Source organism: Carcharhinus amblyrhynchos, chromosome 2 (genome assembly GCF_965287045.1).
Source record: "Carcharhinus amblyrhynchos chromosome 2, sCarAmb.v2.hapA, whole genome shotgun sequence".
Lineage (NCBI taxonomy): Eukaryota > Metazoa > Chordata > Chondrichthyes > Carcharhiniformes > Carcharhinidae > Carcharhinus > Carcharhinus amblyrhynchos.
In genome coordinates this window covers 43,100,553-43,117,988 of record NC_137325.1, presented here as the reverse complement: position 1 = coordinate 43,117,988, position 17,436 = coordinate 43,100,553, and the positions used below count along the sequence as shown (strand labels likewise).

Sequence of the window (17,436 nt, the reverse complement as noted above, 5' to 3'; positions counted from 1 at the left end):
GCCATTTTTGCATTTCCAGTTATTACTGAATAGCCTCATCCTCTGAAGGACCAATGTTTACTTTAGCTACTCTTTTTCATTTTATATATTTGTAGAAACTTTTACTATCTTTTTAATATTCAGAGTTAGTTTACTCTCATATTCCAATTACTTTTCTTTATAGCTTTTTTCGTGGCTTTCTGTTGACCTTTAAGATTTCCCAATCCTCTTGGTTACCACTATTTGCCACTTTGTTTGCATTTTCTTTCAATTTTACACTCTCTTTATTTCCCTCTTTTGCTGAGCACTGTGAAAGATCACTTTGAAAGTCCTCCACTATTCTTCAATTGTCCCACCATAAAATTTTTGCTCCCACTCTACCTTAGCCGATGCCTACCTCACCCCTTTGTAATCTCCTTTTTTATGCACAAGACACTGGTGTTGGATTTTACTTTCTCATGCTCCATCTGTGTTTTAAATTCAGTCATATTGGTCGTCTTCATTATTGTCAATTGGTCGTCTTCCACTCCTGACGTTTTTTGTGTGGTAGAATACAATGTGACATTCATTTATCTAAATGGCAGAGAAACCACTCTGTGGGATGGAATGCATGCACGGCTCTATAACAGGGAGAGAGGGTTTCTCTTCTGATATGGATGCTTGAATAAAGGAATTAGTATTCTACAAAAGCCAGGAACAGCTAGCTGGGTCACTGGGGAGTTGAATCAGGATTTGGAACAGCCCTGAAATCTTAAAAGAAGTAGCAAGGCTGAGAGGTTGTAGGACCAAAGCAGCTGAAAATCTGGTAGTCAATGGTGAAATGATTAAAGTCAAAAAGGTGGATTCTAGAATTCTGGAGGTTTGTAAGACTGAAGGAGGTTGCACAGGTAGAGGGGGTAAGGCTGTGGAAGGATTTGAAAACAGGATGAAGAGCTTCAGCACTCTGCAAAAGAGTCATACAGACTTGAAATGCTGTTTCTGTCTCCATAGATGCTGTAAGAAGACTCACAACACCATGTTAAAGTCCAACAGGTTTATTTGACAGTAAACACCACAAGCTTTCAGAACGCTGTTCCTTTGTCAGGTAAGTGGAGAGTTCTGATCAGAAACAGGGCATATAAAGGCACACATAGTTTACAGAACACTGATTAGAATGTGAGTCTTTGCAGCTAATCTATTCAAGTCTTTAAGGTGCAGACAGTGTGAGTGAAGCATAAGTGAAGTATTAAGCATAGGTTAAAGATATATGTATTGCCTCCAGACAGGACAGTAAGTGAGATGTTGCAAGTTCAGGCAAGTCATAGTGTGACGTGAACCCAAGATTCTGGTTGAGATCGTCCTCGTGTGCGGAACCTGGCTTCATGTCAACCAGGATTTTGGGGTCATGTCACACTATCTGTAACCCCCATCACTTGCCTGAACTTGTAACATCTCGCTTACTGTCCTGTCTGGACACAATATACATCTTTTTAACCTGTGCTTAATGCTATCTCCACTCACATTGTCTGCACCTTTAAAACTTGATAAGCTGTAAAGACTCACATTCTAATCAGTATTCTGTAAACTGTGTGTGCCTTTATATGCCCTATTTCTGATCAGAACTTTCCACTCACCTGATGAAGGAACAGCATTCTGAAAGCTTGTGGTGTTTACTATCAAATAAACCTGTTGGACTTTAACCTGGTGTTGTGAGACTTTTTACTGGGTTTACCCCAGTCCAACGCCGGCATTTCCACATCATGACATCCATAGAAGCTGCCAGACTTGCTGAGTTTATTCAGCGTTTTGTTTTCATTTGAAAAACCTTTATTGTTTTCCATGTCTGTATTGGGAATCACTGAAGATAAATCTAATAGTTGAAATAAAGAAGCAACATAATCTCCAAGTGTCAGAGTGGTAGATTAAAGCCATTATTCAAACCACTGGTTGAGTTTTGAAATAGAGTAGCTGGAGACAGGAAGAATTACTTTCTTAAAAAAAAAATGTCGGGTGCCTAGTCTAAATGCGGAAAGTGCAAAAGTTGCTGCATTGACTGAAATTGGAATGGATAGATGTCTGTCAATGTCACTGTCATTATTGTCAATTTCATTCTTCTCTGATTGTTCAGTTTGCAACTCCTCAGATAATGAAGCATTCCATATCCAAATGCAGCTCTATAGCATTCAAGTGTGGACTGATAAGTGACCAGCAACAGTCTTGCTGCAGAAGTACCACATAATGACTGTCATGGTCATCATCAATTTCCATTGATTCAAGGATGATATCTACCCAGGTTTGCAAGTTTTTGCCATCAGACTTCATGTGACTGAACACACTGGTTCTCGACATCTAGATCTTTGGGCATGTGGATTTCCCATGAGGTCCAGAGTGGATTCTCTGCTGCTGTGTCTCATTAAAGTATTTGGACTTGAAGCGTAATGTAGTTTTATGGACAAGCTATTATTTTGATTGGTAGCAAGCTCCTTCTAGGCATCAGTCATTGCTGCCGTGCTTCAAGGAGAGCTTCTGAGTACCTTTGTACACTTTATTTTGTCTTCCCCTGGAGTGCTAGTCATTTGAGAGTTGAGAAAACAGAACAAGGCGATGTTTTATGTAGTTGATCCAGTCCTTAGAAGTTGATTTTGCCTGAATGCTTGTAGAGTTGGCTTCAAGAAGAGCACTGGCATTTGTTTGATGGTCCTCTCACTGAATATAAAGACAGCATCACTGGTGGAATTTCTCTAGCATTTTTGTCTGTCACTGCATTAAGACAGTCTTAGCCTTATTGCACTGTGAGACTATGGCAACAACAACAACATGAGGACTTCTGATGACTTGTGAACTTCTTGACTGTTAAAAAGTCATTGCTGTAGTTTGTCGAAGGCTGACCTAGCACTGCTGATCCGGTGTTGGATCACCCCATCAGTGATTACCTTGTTTGAGAGATGGCTGCAAGGAATCGCTCAACATATTCCAGAGTCTCTCCTTCAGCACATATGGGAGGTGGAATATTTGGCTGACCAAGTCTGAGTCAATATGATTTTTTTGTATTGGCAGCACTTGAGGACAGGCCAAGTTTCTTGTTTGCAGAATTGAAGTGACTTGCAAATCTGGTGCAGAGTGGGCAGACACTGTAGTCATCTTCAAGATCATTCATGTCCATAGTGGTCAGTTTACTTCTGGCATGGAGGCAACTGAAGTTGGAGTTTTCGTCTAGGCAGTATTTAATACTCACACTCGAGGGCCGTTGATCTTTGAAGAGGTGAATGCCAATAATATGTGGACTATCACGCAACCTTGCATGGCTACAGTCTGTATTTTGAAGGGGACTGTTCCTCTGGCCTCCTACTCAGGACAATTGCAATCATGTGACTGCAAAACAATTGCAGGATTGTGAAGAAGTTTGTTGAATATTTCTAGAACACAATCCATAGAGCCTTGAGATTTACTGAGTCAAATGCTTTGATTAGGTCTCCTCTGAAGAGAGAAGATCTAACCATTTCCCCACGACATTCATTGGCAGTATCATTGCTGAATCCCTGACAATCAATATCCTGGGGAGTGCCATTGATTCGAAACTATGGCAACAAGAGCAGGTCAAAAGCTGAGAATTCTGAGGTGAAAAACTTATTTCCTGATCCCCTACAGACTGTTCACCATCTACAAGACACAAGTCAGAAGTGTGATGGAATACGTTCCACTTGCCTGGATAAATGCAGCTCCAACAGCACTCAAGATCAACACCATCTAGGAAGAGGCAGGAGCAGTGCGTATCACAAACACGTCAGCAAGGCAAGGCTTTTTGAACAGCACTTCCAAACCTGCAACCTCTATCTGCTGGAAAGAAAAAGGCATCAGGTTCATGGGAGCCCAACATCGTCAAGCTCCCCGCCAAACCATGCACCATTCTGACTATCAATGCTCATGGCCAAAATCCTGAAACTCGCTTCACCAAGCAATTAGAGTACTGACACCACATGGACTACAGTGATCCAAGTTCACCATCATCTTAATGACAATTAAAGATGGGCATTAAATGTTGGCCTTGTCAGCAATGCTCACATCTCATGAAAAAATAAATGGTTACTGCAGGAATGATTGACAACAGTGTTTTAATTAATCAGAAGCATTGATATGGTCCAAAATGGAGTATTAATATTGAATATCCCACTGGACAGTCCTTCGCTCAGCAGTGAGAGACATGAGATCCTAGGCACTCTCATAACAGCAAAATAATGTTACTGTAATAGTTTAAGATTGATGCTATGGCTGCCATGTTCATTTGCAGAATTAACAATAACTTTATGAATGATGCATTGTCTCTGCATTTCTAATGCAGTGTTTTCTGTAGAATTATCACCTTTATTATCCCAGTCAGCACTGATATACTTATCATTTTGCAAGTATTAGAATTAGAGGGGAGGAGGGAACACAAGTATTCTGGTTTTTTGATGCATCTTTAAATGATGGTGCTGAAAAGAAATTAATTGTGTAAAGGAATTTCTCTTGCTGTTTTTCCCTTGCAGAGAGGAAGACCTATACCGTGATGAAGATGAGATAGAAAAGGAAAAATGTCAAAGATTGGTCTCTGAAAGCCAACTTGCAGGTAACATGTTTTTGCTGCTGACTACCTTACCTTCCCGTTAATAGAGTTAGCAGGAACCCAAAATCATCAGCTTATAGTGTAATGCTACTCATGAAGTAAAACTAGCATTGAAAGAGTATATTCTATTATACTGATTATGTGAACTGGATGGACAAGCAATCAGTTGATAGGTTTGGTGTATATATGATTTCTACCTTTTCAATTATCTGTAACAAAATATGGTCCTCAACTTTTCCTCAACTTTTAATTTGGTACTTTGTTTTAAAGATTTTGCTGTATGTGTGTAACTTTCTAAAATATCTAATTTTAAGAAAAAACTGACTTCAGTTGATGCTGCATGGTATCATGCAGCATCTCTACAAAGAATCACTGCACTGAAGCCTCAGCCTAGATTAAGTGCTCCTAAAATAGGACTTGCATTATTGATCCATATGCATTATATCCTGACTAATACCCAGAATGATCACATTTAGCATTGGTTTTGCAACTTGCATGTGTTTCATAAAATAAGGAAGTTAAAAGTTTCTATTACATTTGGTTTAATTTTCCATATGAAGCTGCCACAGAGCAGTCCACCATTGAACCTGGTGTGGCCATTTTGGAATATTGTGCCAGAGAATGGAAAGGAAACACAGCAAAAGCACAACTCATGAGAAAGGTAGGAAACTACTTTCCATTTTTAAAAATTGTGATCCCAAGTTAGTTGCATTTTTAAAATTCATATTTTGATTTGGTCTGAGACTCATGTAGGATGCAAAAGGATTTTTTACTTGAGCAAAAAGTCTATGTAATTACAAATCAGAATTAAATAGTAATTTATTATGTAGGAAGAATTTTACATGAGGTGCTGCATAAATGCACCCTTTCTTTCCTATTAGACATATGTGTTCTTGCCAAGAAGCAGTAATTTTGTAATGTTGCCGAGTGGTCCTACTCGCCAACTCTTGAATAATCTTTTTTCTAGTGCGAATTTATCATGAATAACTTGAAGTTTTAGAAAAACACGTCGATGAAGAGAGAAATTTTCTTTTAGTGCTATGGTGAACATTTTCCAAGATGTTTGAGAATACTATAAGCAACTTTTCTTTTAACAGGCGTACAAAGCTGTCTGTCAAACTTTCAGTTCTGTAAGAAGAGTCCGAGGTGATAATTATTGTGCACTAAGAGCCACACTCTTTCAAGTTTTGAATAATGTTAAACTGCTTCCCTGCCTGCAACAGGATGACCTAATTGAGGTACCTCTGTATTATTTGATATGTTGATCTAAATGTGCCTTTTTCATATTCAGATTGTGGATTATTTTCTCATTTTAAAAAAACATAGAGCTTGTGGGCATATTATATAACTGGTATATTTTAGGTCGGTTGGGGTTGCAGTGTTGGTATTGAAGCAGGAACGAGGTTTAGATTTGGAATTTCTGATGAAAGGTCAACTCTGTTTCTCCTCCATGGACGCTACAGACACAGTGGTACAGCGGTTAGCACTGCTGCCTTGCAACGCCAGGGACGTAGGGGCCTCAGGTCATGGTCTTTTGTGGAGTTTGCACTTTCTCCCTGTGTCTGCGTGGGGTTCCTCTGAATGATTTCCTTCCACAGTCCAAAGATGTGTGGATTATGTTGATTGGTCATGGTAAGTTGACCCTAGTGCCAGGAGAATTAGCAGGGTAAATGTGTGGAGTTACGTGAATAGGGCCTGGGTCGATACAGATTCGATGGGCTGAATGGCCTCATTTTGTACTGTAGGAAGGGATCTTCCTACAGCCCGCGCCGCCGCATTCTCCTACACCTACCCTGCCCTGTGTGTATGTGAGTGGAACCCCTAATTTAGCCAGATTCAGGGGAGAATAGTGTCAATTTGGTATACCAATCAGCCTAAGAGCACATCTTTGGGGTGTGCGAGGAAACCGGAGCGCCCAGAGGAAACCCACGCAACCACAGGGAAAATGCGCAAACTCCCACAGACACAGGCCCAAATCCATGTATCTGCACAGCTAGCAGTGATAGTCACTGAGCTGTTGCGGCGCCCGTCTACTGGTCCAGGATTAAGCACACACAACGACACGAAGTACTAGGCCACTCCCAGAACCTCCAAGAGCAGCCCATGCACGACCCACCGTGTGCATGCCCCTCGTTTGACAACAAGGTGGACCGACACCTGTGGAATAAAAAGACAAAAACGTTAACATGTAATTCTACATTTCCGGTGTCGTCCCGAGGCTCTGACCCTACTTAATACCCTCTACTATAACCCTCCATCCTTGTTTCGCTCATGTGTCTATCTAAGTAAACCTTAAACAAGTCCAACGTGCCTGCCTCCACCACCCTACTCGGTAGCGCGTTCCATACCCCCATGACCCTCTGCGTGAAGAACCTTCCTCTCACATCTAAATTATACTTCTCCCCCCTCATCCTTTGATCGTGGCCTCTCGTAATTGTCCCCAATCTAGGGAACAGCCTACCACTATTGACTCTATCTATTCCCTTCAGTATTTTATATACCTCTATCATGTCCCCCCTCAATCTCCATCCTTCCGAGGAGAAGAGTCCCAGTTTCTCCAACCTTTCCTCGTAACTCAGTCCTTCCATGCCAGGCAACATCCTGGTAAACCTCCTCTGCACTCTGTCCAGAGTCTCCACATCCTTCCGGTAGTAAGGTGACCAGAACTGGACGCAGTACTCCAAATGCGGTCTAACCAAAGTTCTGTACAACTGAAGCATTAGACGGCAGCTCCTATACTCTATACCCCTTCCTATAAAGGCTAGCATTCCATAAGCTTTCCTCACAACCTTCTCCACTTGTGTCGCCACCTTCAGAGACTTGTGAACCTGCACTCCCAGGTCCCTCTGTATTTCTATACTCCTAATCTGTCTACCTTTTATCACGTAGCTCCTCTCTGCATTATTCCTTCCAAAATGCATCACCTCGCATTTGTCAGGATTAAATTCCATCTGCCATCTATCTGCCCAATATACCAACCTATCTATATCCTGCTGTGTCACCTGACATTCCTCCTCGGTATCCGCCAATCCTGCCATCTTGGTGTCATCTGCAAACTTGCTGATCACACCACGTACGCTCTCTTCCAAGTCGTTTATATATACTACAAAGAGGAGAGGTCCCAGTACTGAGCCCTGCGGCACACCACTGGTGACTGGCCTCCAGCCCGAAAAGGTCCCCTCGACAACTACTCTCTGTCTCCTATTGCCCTGCCAGTTTTCAATCCGCCTAGTTACCTGTCCTTGTATCCCATGCGCCTTAACCTTTTCTACCAGCCTACCATGAGGGACTTTGTCAAACGCCTTACTGAAATCCATATAGATGACATCAACGGCTCGCCCATCGTCAACCGTTTTTGTCACCTCCTCAAAGAATTCTACCAGATTCGTAAGGCAAGACCTCCCCCTAACAAAGCCATGTTGTGTATCCCTAATCAGATCGCAACGCTCCAAATGCTCATACATCCTACCCCTAAGAATTTTTTCCAATAATTTTCCCACCACCGATGTCAAACTCACTGGTCTATAATTACCAGGGTTATCCTTACTACCTTTTTTAAACAGCGGTACAACATTAGCTACCCTCCAGTCTTCTGGGACCTCACCTGTGTCCAAAGAAGAGACAAAGATTTGCGTCAGAGGCCCAGCAATTTCATCTTTCACCTCCCTAAGCAGCCTGGGATAAATACCATCAGGCCCCGGAACTTTATCTGTTTTTATGCTACCTAAAAACTTTAGCACTTCCTCCCTCGTAATGGATATTTCCTTCCACTGATCTACAGCTCCCTCCGAGACACTACACGACACCGAACCCTTCTCCTTCGTGAATACCGACGCAAAGTATTCATTCAGGATCTCCCCCATTCCCTCAGACTCAATGCATAGTTCCCCTCCTTTGTCCCTAAGAGGACCAATTTTCCCTCTAACCACTCTCTTGTTCCTAATATAAGAGTAAAATGCTTCTGGATTTTCCTTAATCCTATCAGCCAAAGCCATTTCATGCCCTCTCTTCGCCCTTCTAACTCCCCTTTTTAGCTCCCTCCTGCTCTCTCTATATTCCTCCAGCGCAGTCTCCGTACCCAGTTGTTTGGACCTAACACATGCCTCCCTTTTTTTCCTGACCAAGTCTTCGATACCTCCTGTAATCCACGGCTCTCTAATCCTACCTTTCCCGTCCTTCCGCTTAACCGGCACATGCCTTTCCTGCAACATTTTCAGTTTGCCCTTAAAAGCCTCCCACTTGCCAACCGTGGACTTGCCAGCTAACAGTCCCTCCCAATCAGTGTCCTTCAGCTCCCTCCTAATCCAGCTATAGCTCGCCTTCCCCCAGTTCAGCACCCTCCCCTTCGGACGGCACTCATCCCTTTCCATTTTTATCCTAAAGTAGACGGACTTGTGGTCACTGTTAGCCACATGTTCGCCTACCTCAACCACCTGCCCTGGCTCATTTCCCAACACTAAATCCAGTATAGCCCCCTCCCTAGTCGGGCTAGTTACGTACTGCTCTAGGGATCCTTCCAACACACATTTTACAAACTCCTCTCCCTCCGTACCCCCAGCTCTAGGTCCCTTCCAATCCACTCCAGGAAGATTAAAGTCACCCACTACAACCACCTTATTCTTTCTGCACCTATCCAAAATGCCTCTGCAAATACCTTCCTCCACTGACCTCCGGCAGTTGGGTGGCCTATAGTATACCCCTAGCATCGTAATCTCTCCCTTTTTATTCCTCAACTCCACCCACAGCGACTCAATCCCTAACTCCTCCATGTTGTCCTCCCTCTGCACTGCTGTGATGTGCTCCTTTACTAACAGTGCCACCCCTCCACCTCTCTTCAACCCTCCTCTGTCACACCTAAAACACTTATACCCAGGAACATTCAGCTGCCAGTCCTGACCTTCACGTAACCACGTCTCCGTTACTGCCACCACATCTAACTTCCTTACAAACATCAAGGCCCTAAGCTCATCCGTTTTTCCTGTCGCGCTCCTCGCATTGAAACAGACACAGTCCAACCCACCAGTGTCACTAGGAACCACCTCCTCCCTGATAATTTTCCTTCCACCCAATTCACTCCCGGCCCCAGTGTCTAATGAGCTATCAGTCACATCCCCACCCCCCCTCCCTATTAGTTTAAACCATTCCTAAACACACCAGCTAACCTCCCTGCTAAGACACTTGTCCCTCTCCCATTCAAATTTTCCCCATCCCTCCTATACAGTTGCCCTTCTCTCATAAATACCTCCCAGTGGTCTACAAAAGTAAAGCCCTCTACCCTGCACCAATCCCTCAACCATGCATTCAGCTGCATGATCTCGTTATTCCTAGCCCTGCTGGTACTAGGCAGCAGCCCAGAGAATGCCACCCTGGGGGTCCTGCTCTTCAGTTTGCACCCCAACTCCCTAAATTGCCTACGTACATCTACCCTATTCCTCCTTCCTATGTCCCTCTCCCCTACGTGTAATATTACCTCTGCCTGGGTCCCCACCCCTTTCGAAATTCCCTCTACCCTTTCTGTTATGTCCTGTACCCCTGCTCCAGGGAGGCAGACCACCATCCTGGAGTCACGCCTCTGCCCACAGAACCTCCTGTCAATGCCTTGGACCCTCCCATCCCCTACCACTATCATATTGCCAGCCCCCTTCTGTCCCTCTAAGTCATTCTGGCCCTCCTGCCTATCCTTTTGTCAGGACCTTGTTTTGGACTGAGCCTCTTGTCACTCCAAAGAAAGTCACTCATGTTTTGGAAAATTCCCAAGCTGCGAATTCCTTCATCTTGCAATTGGGAAACTTGCAGTGGATCAATGCAGTAACTGAAAACAGGTGCATCAGCTGAATGATGTATGTGACCCTTGTTTTCACCCAGGCCTGTAGAACTTTGAATCTGCCATGAATTATTTTGACCTTGTAAACAGGAGGCTGAGGGTGAGCTATGAGAAGAATGCAGCGATTCTTCAGCGTGATTTAGACAGGCTGAGTGAATAGACATATGCATGGAAGTTGCAGTATAATATGGATAAATGTGAATTTGTCCACTTCGGTAGCAATAATAGGAAGGCAGCTTATTATTTGAATAGGTGTAACCTGAGGGAGGTGGATACTCAGCGAGACCTTGCTATCCTCATTCATCAGTCGCTGAAAGTAACCATACAAGTACAGCAGGCAGTAAAAAAGGCAAGTGGCATGTTGGCCTTAATAGCAAGAGGGTTTAACTGGAAGTGATGCTCTACTGCAATTGTATAGGGCATTGGCGAGGCCACACCTGGAGTATTGCATGCAGTTTTGGTGTCTTATCTGAGGAAGGATGTTCTTGCTATAGGGGGAATACAGCAAAGGTTTACCAGGCTGCTTCCTGGGATGGCAGGTCTGTCATATGAGCAGAGACTAAGTCAGTTAGGATTATATTTATTTGAGTTTAGAAGAGCAAAAGGGGATCTACAGAAACTGTTAAAATTCTAACAGGATTTGACAGGATAGATTCAGAAAGAATACTCCCCTTGGTGGGGGAGTCCAGAATTAGGGGTAATAGTTTGAGAATAACGGGTAAACCTTTTCTGAGGTGAGGAGAAAATTCTTCACCCGGAGGGTGGTAAATCTGTGGAATTCACTACCACAAAAAATAGTTGAAGCCAAACGTTGTGAGATTTCAAGAAGAAACTGGATATAGCCCTTGGGGCTAAAGGGGCCAAGGGATATGGGTGGAAGGCAGCATCAGGATTTTGAATTTGACGATCAGCCATGATCAAACTGAATGACGGAGCAGGCTCAAACAGCTGAATAGCCTACTCCTGCTTCTATTTTTTTGTTTCTATGTCACTGGGTCAAAACCCTGGAATCCTGTCCCAAACAGCAGTGTGGGTGTACCTACACCTCCAGGGACCATAGCAGTTCAAGAAGGCCACCAAGGCCACCACTGCCTTCTAAAGGGCAACTAAGAATGGTGATAAATGCTGGCCTAGCCAATGATACCCACTTTCCATAAAATTAATAAAGGATGACATTTATGTCTGTCCCTGATGTTTGTGGTGAAAATATGGAAAAATATTCCAGTTGCCAGTTGTAGTATTTCCTTTCTTTGATGTTCGTTTAGGAGGGAAGGATGGAATGGGAGGGAAAGAGGGAAGGAAGCCTATTTGAACGTCACTGTGAAATTTAATGTAAATTTTTAGTTGTACCACCAGATGGCTCTCTGACTGTAGTTACTTGTGAGGTTATGTAGTGGGGTTGATAGTTGGCTGACTTGCTTATCCTTATTTAACAGCAAAATTATATAGTAATCCAATAAATATCTCTTTTCTAGCTTCCAGAAAAGCTGATTGCAGCAAACTATATCTGGATCAAGCAGTGGTATTTTCGAGTTGAAGATTCTGGGAATGAAAACCCTATAGAAAAGCTGAAGGAATATCTGACAGTGCTGAAGCAAAAGGTGCATTTTTTGTGGGTTTGCATAACATACATTCATAGCTAAAATGTTAACTGTTCATCTTTGTTCTAGTTTCTATCACCATCCCACTCTTGCATGTCAACCCCAAAAAACTCTCAAAAGCTAATATGGTTCCAAAAAAACTGATAATTTGGAAGATATAGATATGTCAATATATGAGGTAGTTGTTTCAAGTTACAGTTGATTCATGGTTGTCATAGCATCATCTAGAATATCTCCATTTCTTGCTGGAATTTTGGCAGGGGATTACCAGAAACCCTGGGACATTTGTGTTTACGCCATTTCTCCAGGGGTTCTGCTGAAATTATTGCGGGCGATCTGGAAAACTCCCATCAATGTTAATTAGTGCTATTAATGTAGGAATAATTGAACCACACTATAATTTCCAGCTATGGTTGATGCCATAGTTGATGTTAGTGTGGTTCAATAATACTCTCTAGTCTTGCATTATGGAGTTCTCTAATTCAAAGAAAGGTTTAACTGAGAATGTTCTTGTGTATTTGTACATCAGATGAGTCAATGCTGAACTCATGTTTCCCCCATCATGTTAATCATAATGTGCTGGAGCAAGACCTTGAAACTATGGAGCAAAATCTTTTTTTCAGCACATGTACACACACAGATTCCTGTGTTAATATCAGCCTTGACAATAAAGATTCAACACAAAACATTTTAAGTTTTGTTTTGAAATAGAAAATCCAACCAGGTCCACAAAATAGTTCTTGCCCTATTAATAGTTCTGTTGAGATGCCTGGTAGCAAGTGATGAGAGACAGCAATATCTGTACGTACCAGAATTTTCTTAATATTATGCTATAATTTAAAATGCATTCTGGTTTCAGTGAATACAGAATAAAATTTGACTTATTCTATAATGTGCAATGCTGCAGTCAAATTGTTATTATCAGGAGCATGACAGAGTTAGTTGTACATGATAACATTAGGTACGGTAGACTAGGGCAGCCTCTTTGAGAGTGCCACACTTTTGGAAGATTCCTGCACTGCCTGCCTTTTGCATTTTTTATTATACAATATGTCAACAAACGTACAAGAAACATGCATATCAAAATAGCCATCCCGTTAAGGGTTTTGGATGTCATTTTCCGCTTATGATGCGGTTGAGTTTTTTGTTGAACTAAGGCCTTAATTCTCATTTGGTTTACTTCTGAGGGGAGAACCTTTACTGAAATGATTTTGAACGCATCATCATAAGATGCACAGTTCAACCCTCTTGCAGGCAGAAATAGTCTATTTCCAACAGCTTCCCTGTTTCCTTGTGAGAGTTTCCTTCCATAAGAACATAAGAAATAGGAGCAGGAGTAGGCCATCTAGCCCTTTGAGCCTGCCCCGCCATTCAATAAGATCATGGCTGATCTGTCGTGGCTCAGTTCCACTTTCCCGCCCTCTCCCCATAACCCTTAATCCCCTTGCCTATCAAAAACCTATCAACCCGCGTCTTAAATATATTTAGTGAGGCAGCCTCCACCACTTCAACGGGCAGAGAATTCCAGAGATTCACCACCCTTTGAGTGAAGAAGTTCCTCCTCAACTCCGTTCTAAACTGCCCCCCCTTTATCTTGAGGCTGTGCCCTCTAGTCCTACTGTCCTTTCTGAGCGGGAAGAGCCTCTCCACCTCTATTCTATCCTTCCCATTCATCATCTTGTATGTCTCAATGAGATCTCCCCTCATTCTTCTAAACTCTAACGAGTACAAGCCTAGTTTATTCAGCCTCTCCTCATTGTTCAACCCCCTCAGCTCCGGTATCAGCCTAGTAAACCTCCTCTGCACTCCCTCCAAGGCCAAAATATCCTTGCGTAAGTGCGGCGACCAAAACTGCACACAGTACTCCAGCTGCGGCCTCACCAGTGCCCTGTATGGTTGCAGCAAGACCTCCCTACTTTTATATTCAATCCCCCTTGCTATGAAGGCCAGCATCCCATTTGCCTTCCTGACCACCTGCTGCACCTGCAGGCTGGGTTTTTGTAACTCATGCACAAGGACCCCGAGGTCCCTCTGCACCATCGCATGCTGCAGTTTTTCGCCATGTAAGTAATAGTCCTTCCTACCATTATTCCTAACAAAGTGGACAACTTCACACTTGCCAACATTAAATTCCATTTGCCAGTTCCTGGCCCATTCCCCCAGCCTATCTAGATCCTTCTGCAGACTTTCCACGCCCTCCGCACAATTTGCCATTCCACCAGTCTCGGTGTCATCAGCAAATTTCGACATCATACACTCGGTTCCCTCCTCCAGATCATCTATATAAATGGTAAATAGCTGAGGCCCCAGCACCGACCCCTGGGGCACTCCACTAGTCACCAACTGCCAATCCAGATAGCACCCATTGACCCCCACTCTCTGCCTCCTATTTGACAGCCAATCCCCTATCCACGCAAACACCCTACCCCCAACTCCATGCCCTCTAACCTTCTGTAATAACCTCTTGTGCGGCACCTTATCAAACACCTTCTGAAAATCAAGAAACACCACATCCACTGGCTCTCCTCTACCCACCGCCCTAGACACATCCTCATAGAACTTCAATAAATTCGTCAGACACAACTTCCCCTTAACGAAACCGTGCTGCGTCTGCTCTATCAATCAATTCTCCTCAAGGTGCCTCACTATTTTCTCCTTGATCACGGATTCTAACATTTTACCTACAACAGACGTTAAACTAACCGGCCTCTAATTCCCTGCCTTTTGCCTGCCACCCTTCTTAAACAACGGCGTAACATTAGCCGTTTTCCAATCTTCCGGCACTTCCCCGGAATCCAGCGACGTTTGGAAAATAATCACCAAGGCATCCACTATCACCTCTGCCATGTCTTTCAGAACCCTTGGATGCATTCCATCTGGCCCTGGGGACTTGTCTACAATCAGTCCCTCCAGTCTGTCGAGCACTGCCTCTCTACTAACAATAATGTCATTCAGGCCCTCCACTCCTACCATCTTTCCATCGCTAACACCCGGCAAATTATTCACCACCTCCTCCGTGAAGACCGAAACAAAAAAGTTATTCAGGGCCTCAGCCATTTCCCCATCCCCCACCGCTAAGTCCCCCCTCTCATCCTCTAAGGGTCCAACGTTCACCCTAGTCAGCCTCTTCCTTATATATTTATAAAAACTCTTACTATCCTTTTTTATATTAAGTGCTAGCCCAGCTTCATAGTTTATCCTACCCTTCTTTATCAACTTCTTTGTCATTCTTTGTTTATATTTAAACCTCTCCCAATCCTCTTCTCGCCCACTACTCTTAGCTACTCTAAACGCCTCCGCTTTTAATTTAACACTTTCCTTTACCTCCTTCGTTATCCACAGTTGATTATCTCTCCTCCTACGATCCTTTTTAACCATCGGAATAAATTTCTGCTGAGCACCAAGAAAGATCTCCTTAAAGATCCTTCCTTCTGCCCTTCTAGAGATTCAAGCAGAGAAACTGAGTTGTGACCTGAGTTCATCTGTGGGCCACAGAAGAACCCAAACTTCCGCTAGGAAAAGGTAGTCAATCTCAAATAAGACTGGCAGAATTCCCCTCAAGGCCCACTTACTGGCTACTAAGTAATCCACTTCAAACCCAATTTCTAGGGAAAAAATTGTGCATTAAGTTCAGAAAATTACAGCAATTGATGAACAATAGAAATAAGACTCAGAAAAAGCTCTATTCCTGAGCTGTATGGTGTTGTGAACATTATTTGCCTCTTTTCTAACTTGCCTGTTATGGTTCCTGGTCCTGGAATGAGGGTAAATAAGCTGATTTCTGGTCCGTAAGTAGGCAAAGTATGCATAGAATGTTGGATGTCAGTGCCAGTGCAAATAAATGGTGAAAACAAACATGGTAAAAGACTTTGTGCCACAGAATGGTAGGATATATGCATTCACTTGCTGTATTTTAATCGGAAGGAAGTCCGGTGTAATCGTAGTAACATGAGTAGACCATTCACCCCTCAAGTTTGTCCTGCTGTTCCATTGGATCGTGGCTGATCCTCATCTTAACTCAATCCATTTAACTTGGTTTCATAACCTTTAATATCCTTGCCTAAAAAAGATCCAGTAGTATAAAAGCAAAACACCACTTGATGGAAATATTAAATAGGAACCAAAAATGCTGGAAATGCTCAACAGGTCATGCAGCATCTGTGGGGAGTGTTTCAGTTGATGGTGACCTGAAATGTTTATTCTGTTTCTCTCCAAAGATGCTGCCAGATTGCTGACTATTACCAGCACATTCTGTTTTTATTATTTAACAATAAAGATCTGTCAGCCTCAGTTTTTTCATAGAATCTACAGTGCAGAAGGAGATCAGTTAGCCCATCAAACCTGCACCAACAACAATTCCATCCGGACCCTATCCTGTAGTCCTACATACTTATCCTGCTAATCCTACTGGCACGAAGGGGCAATTTAGCATAGCCAAATCAACCGAATCCACACATCCTGGGAGTGTGGGAGGAAACCGTAGCACACAGAGGAAATGGGGAGAATGCACAAACACCTGTTGTAAAAATCAGCCTGTTTTAACCCTTATACGGTGGACAAATAACTTTGAGTAGACGTCTTATTAGTACAAACAATATTTATTTAAACCCACACAATCAATAATCACCCACCCGACCAACAATAAGCTATCTTACAGAAAATACTAGAATTCAAGTACAATACAAGACCTTGACTTAACTGTGTGTGACTGACAAATACCCAAACAGATACTGGCCTTTATCTGTGTGCTGGTCTTGGTAGTTGTCTGCGTAGTTTGGTCCTTTGCTCTGGTCTGGCATTCTGGCTGTGGTCTCTCTTTCTTCCTTCTTGGGTGTGGTGGCTCTCCTCTTGCTGGCGATGTTCACCATTGTTGTAGCTCGTTCGTGGGGTCAGAGAGAGAGAGCGAGATTCCTGGTTGTGCAGCATCCTTTATACCCCATTTGGCTTCACGCCCTTTTTTTGGCCATTGCCAATCAATCAATCAGGACTTGATCACCCTGATCGATAAGAGTCCAATCAGGTGCTACCACACCGATCTCTGGGTGTGTCCCCGGTGGCCATGCCTGTAGGTGTTGTAGGCACATAGGTCACATACCTTCCTCCTAAATAAGGATTCACGGTGCCTTTACGTCTGGCACACAACCCAGTGTGATCAGAAAGTCTCTTTCATCCTGGAGATGGCCCATATCCTGTGTATTCACTCATCAGGGTTGTAGCCTGTTTGTCTCTGTCTTTAAACTGCAGCCTGTCAGTTTAGTTTCTTGCCCAGTTATCCCAGAGTGCTTTACAAAACGCCATTTTAGATGGCCTGTTTGGCTACATTCCCCCCTTTGATCCTGAACGCAAAGCGTGATGGATCACAAATTCAGGACCAATATCTGTCAGGAATTCCCCAGTCACTCAGCAGTCAAGCAAGGCCCAGGTATTGACATTTACAGTAATGATATATC

General features: G+C 43.2%; 1 protein-coding gene across 2 annotated transcripts in view; it reads left to right on the top strand.

Annotated features, from left to right (window-relative positions):
* Positions 1-17,436, top strand: part of LOC145353987 (ubiquitin thioesterase otulin-like) — an 82,816-nt gene that overhangs the window by 32,435 nt on the left and 32,945 nt on the right. For both annotated transcript variants that reach the window (XM_080205053.1, XM_080205061.1), the window contains 4 exons: positions 4,485-4,564; positions 5,122-5,222; positions 5,659-5,799; positions 11,861-11,986. In XM_080205053.1, the coding sequence (XP_080061179.1) occupies positions 4,485-4,564; positions 5,122-5,222; positions 5,659-5,799; positions 11,861-11,986 (448 nt within the window). The remainder of the gene's footprint in view (positions 1-4,484; positions 4,565-5,121; positions 5,223-5,658; positions 5,800-11,860; positions 11,987-17,436) is intronic.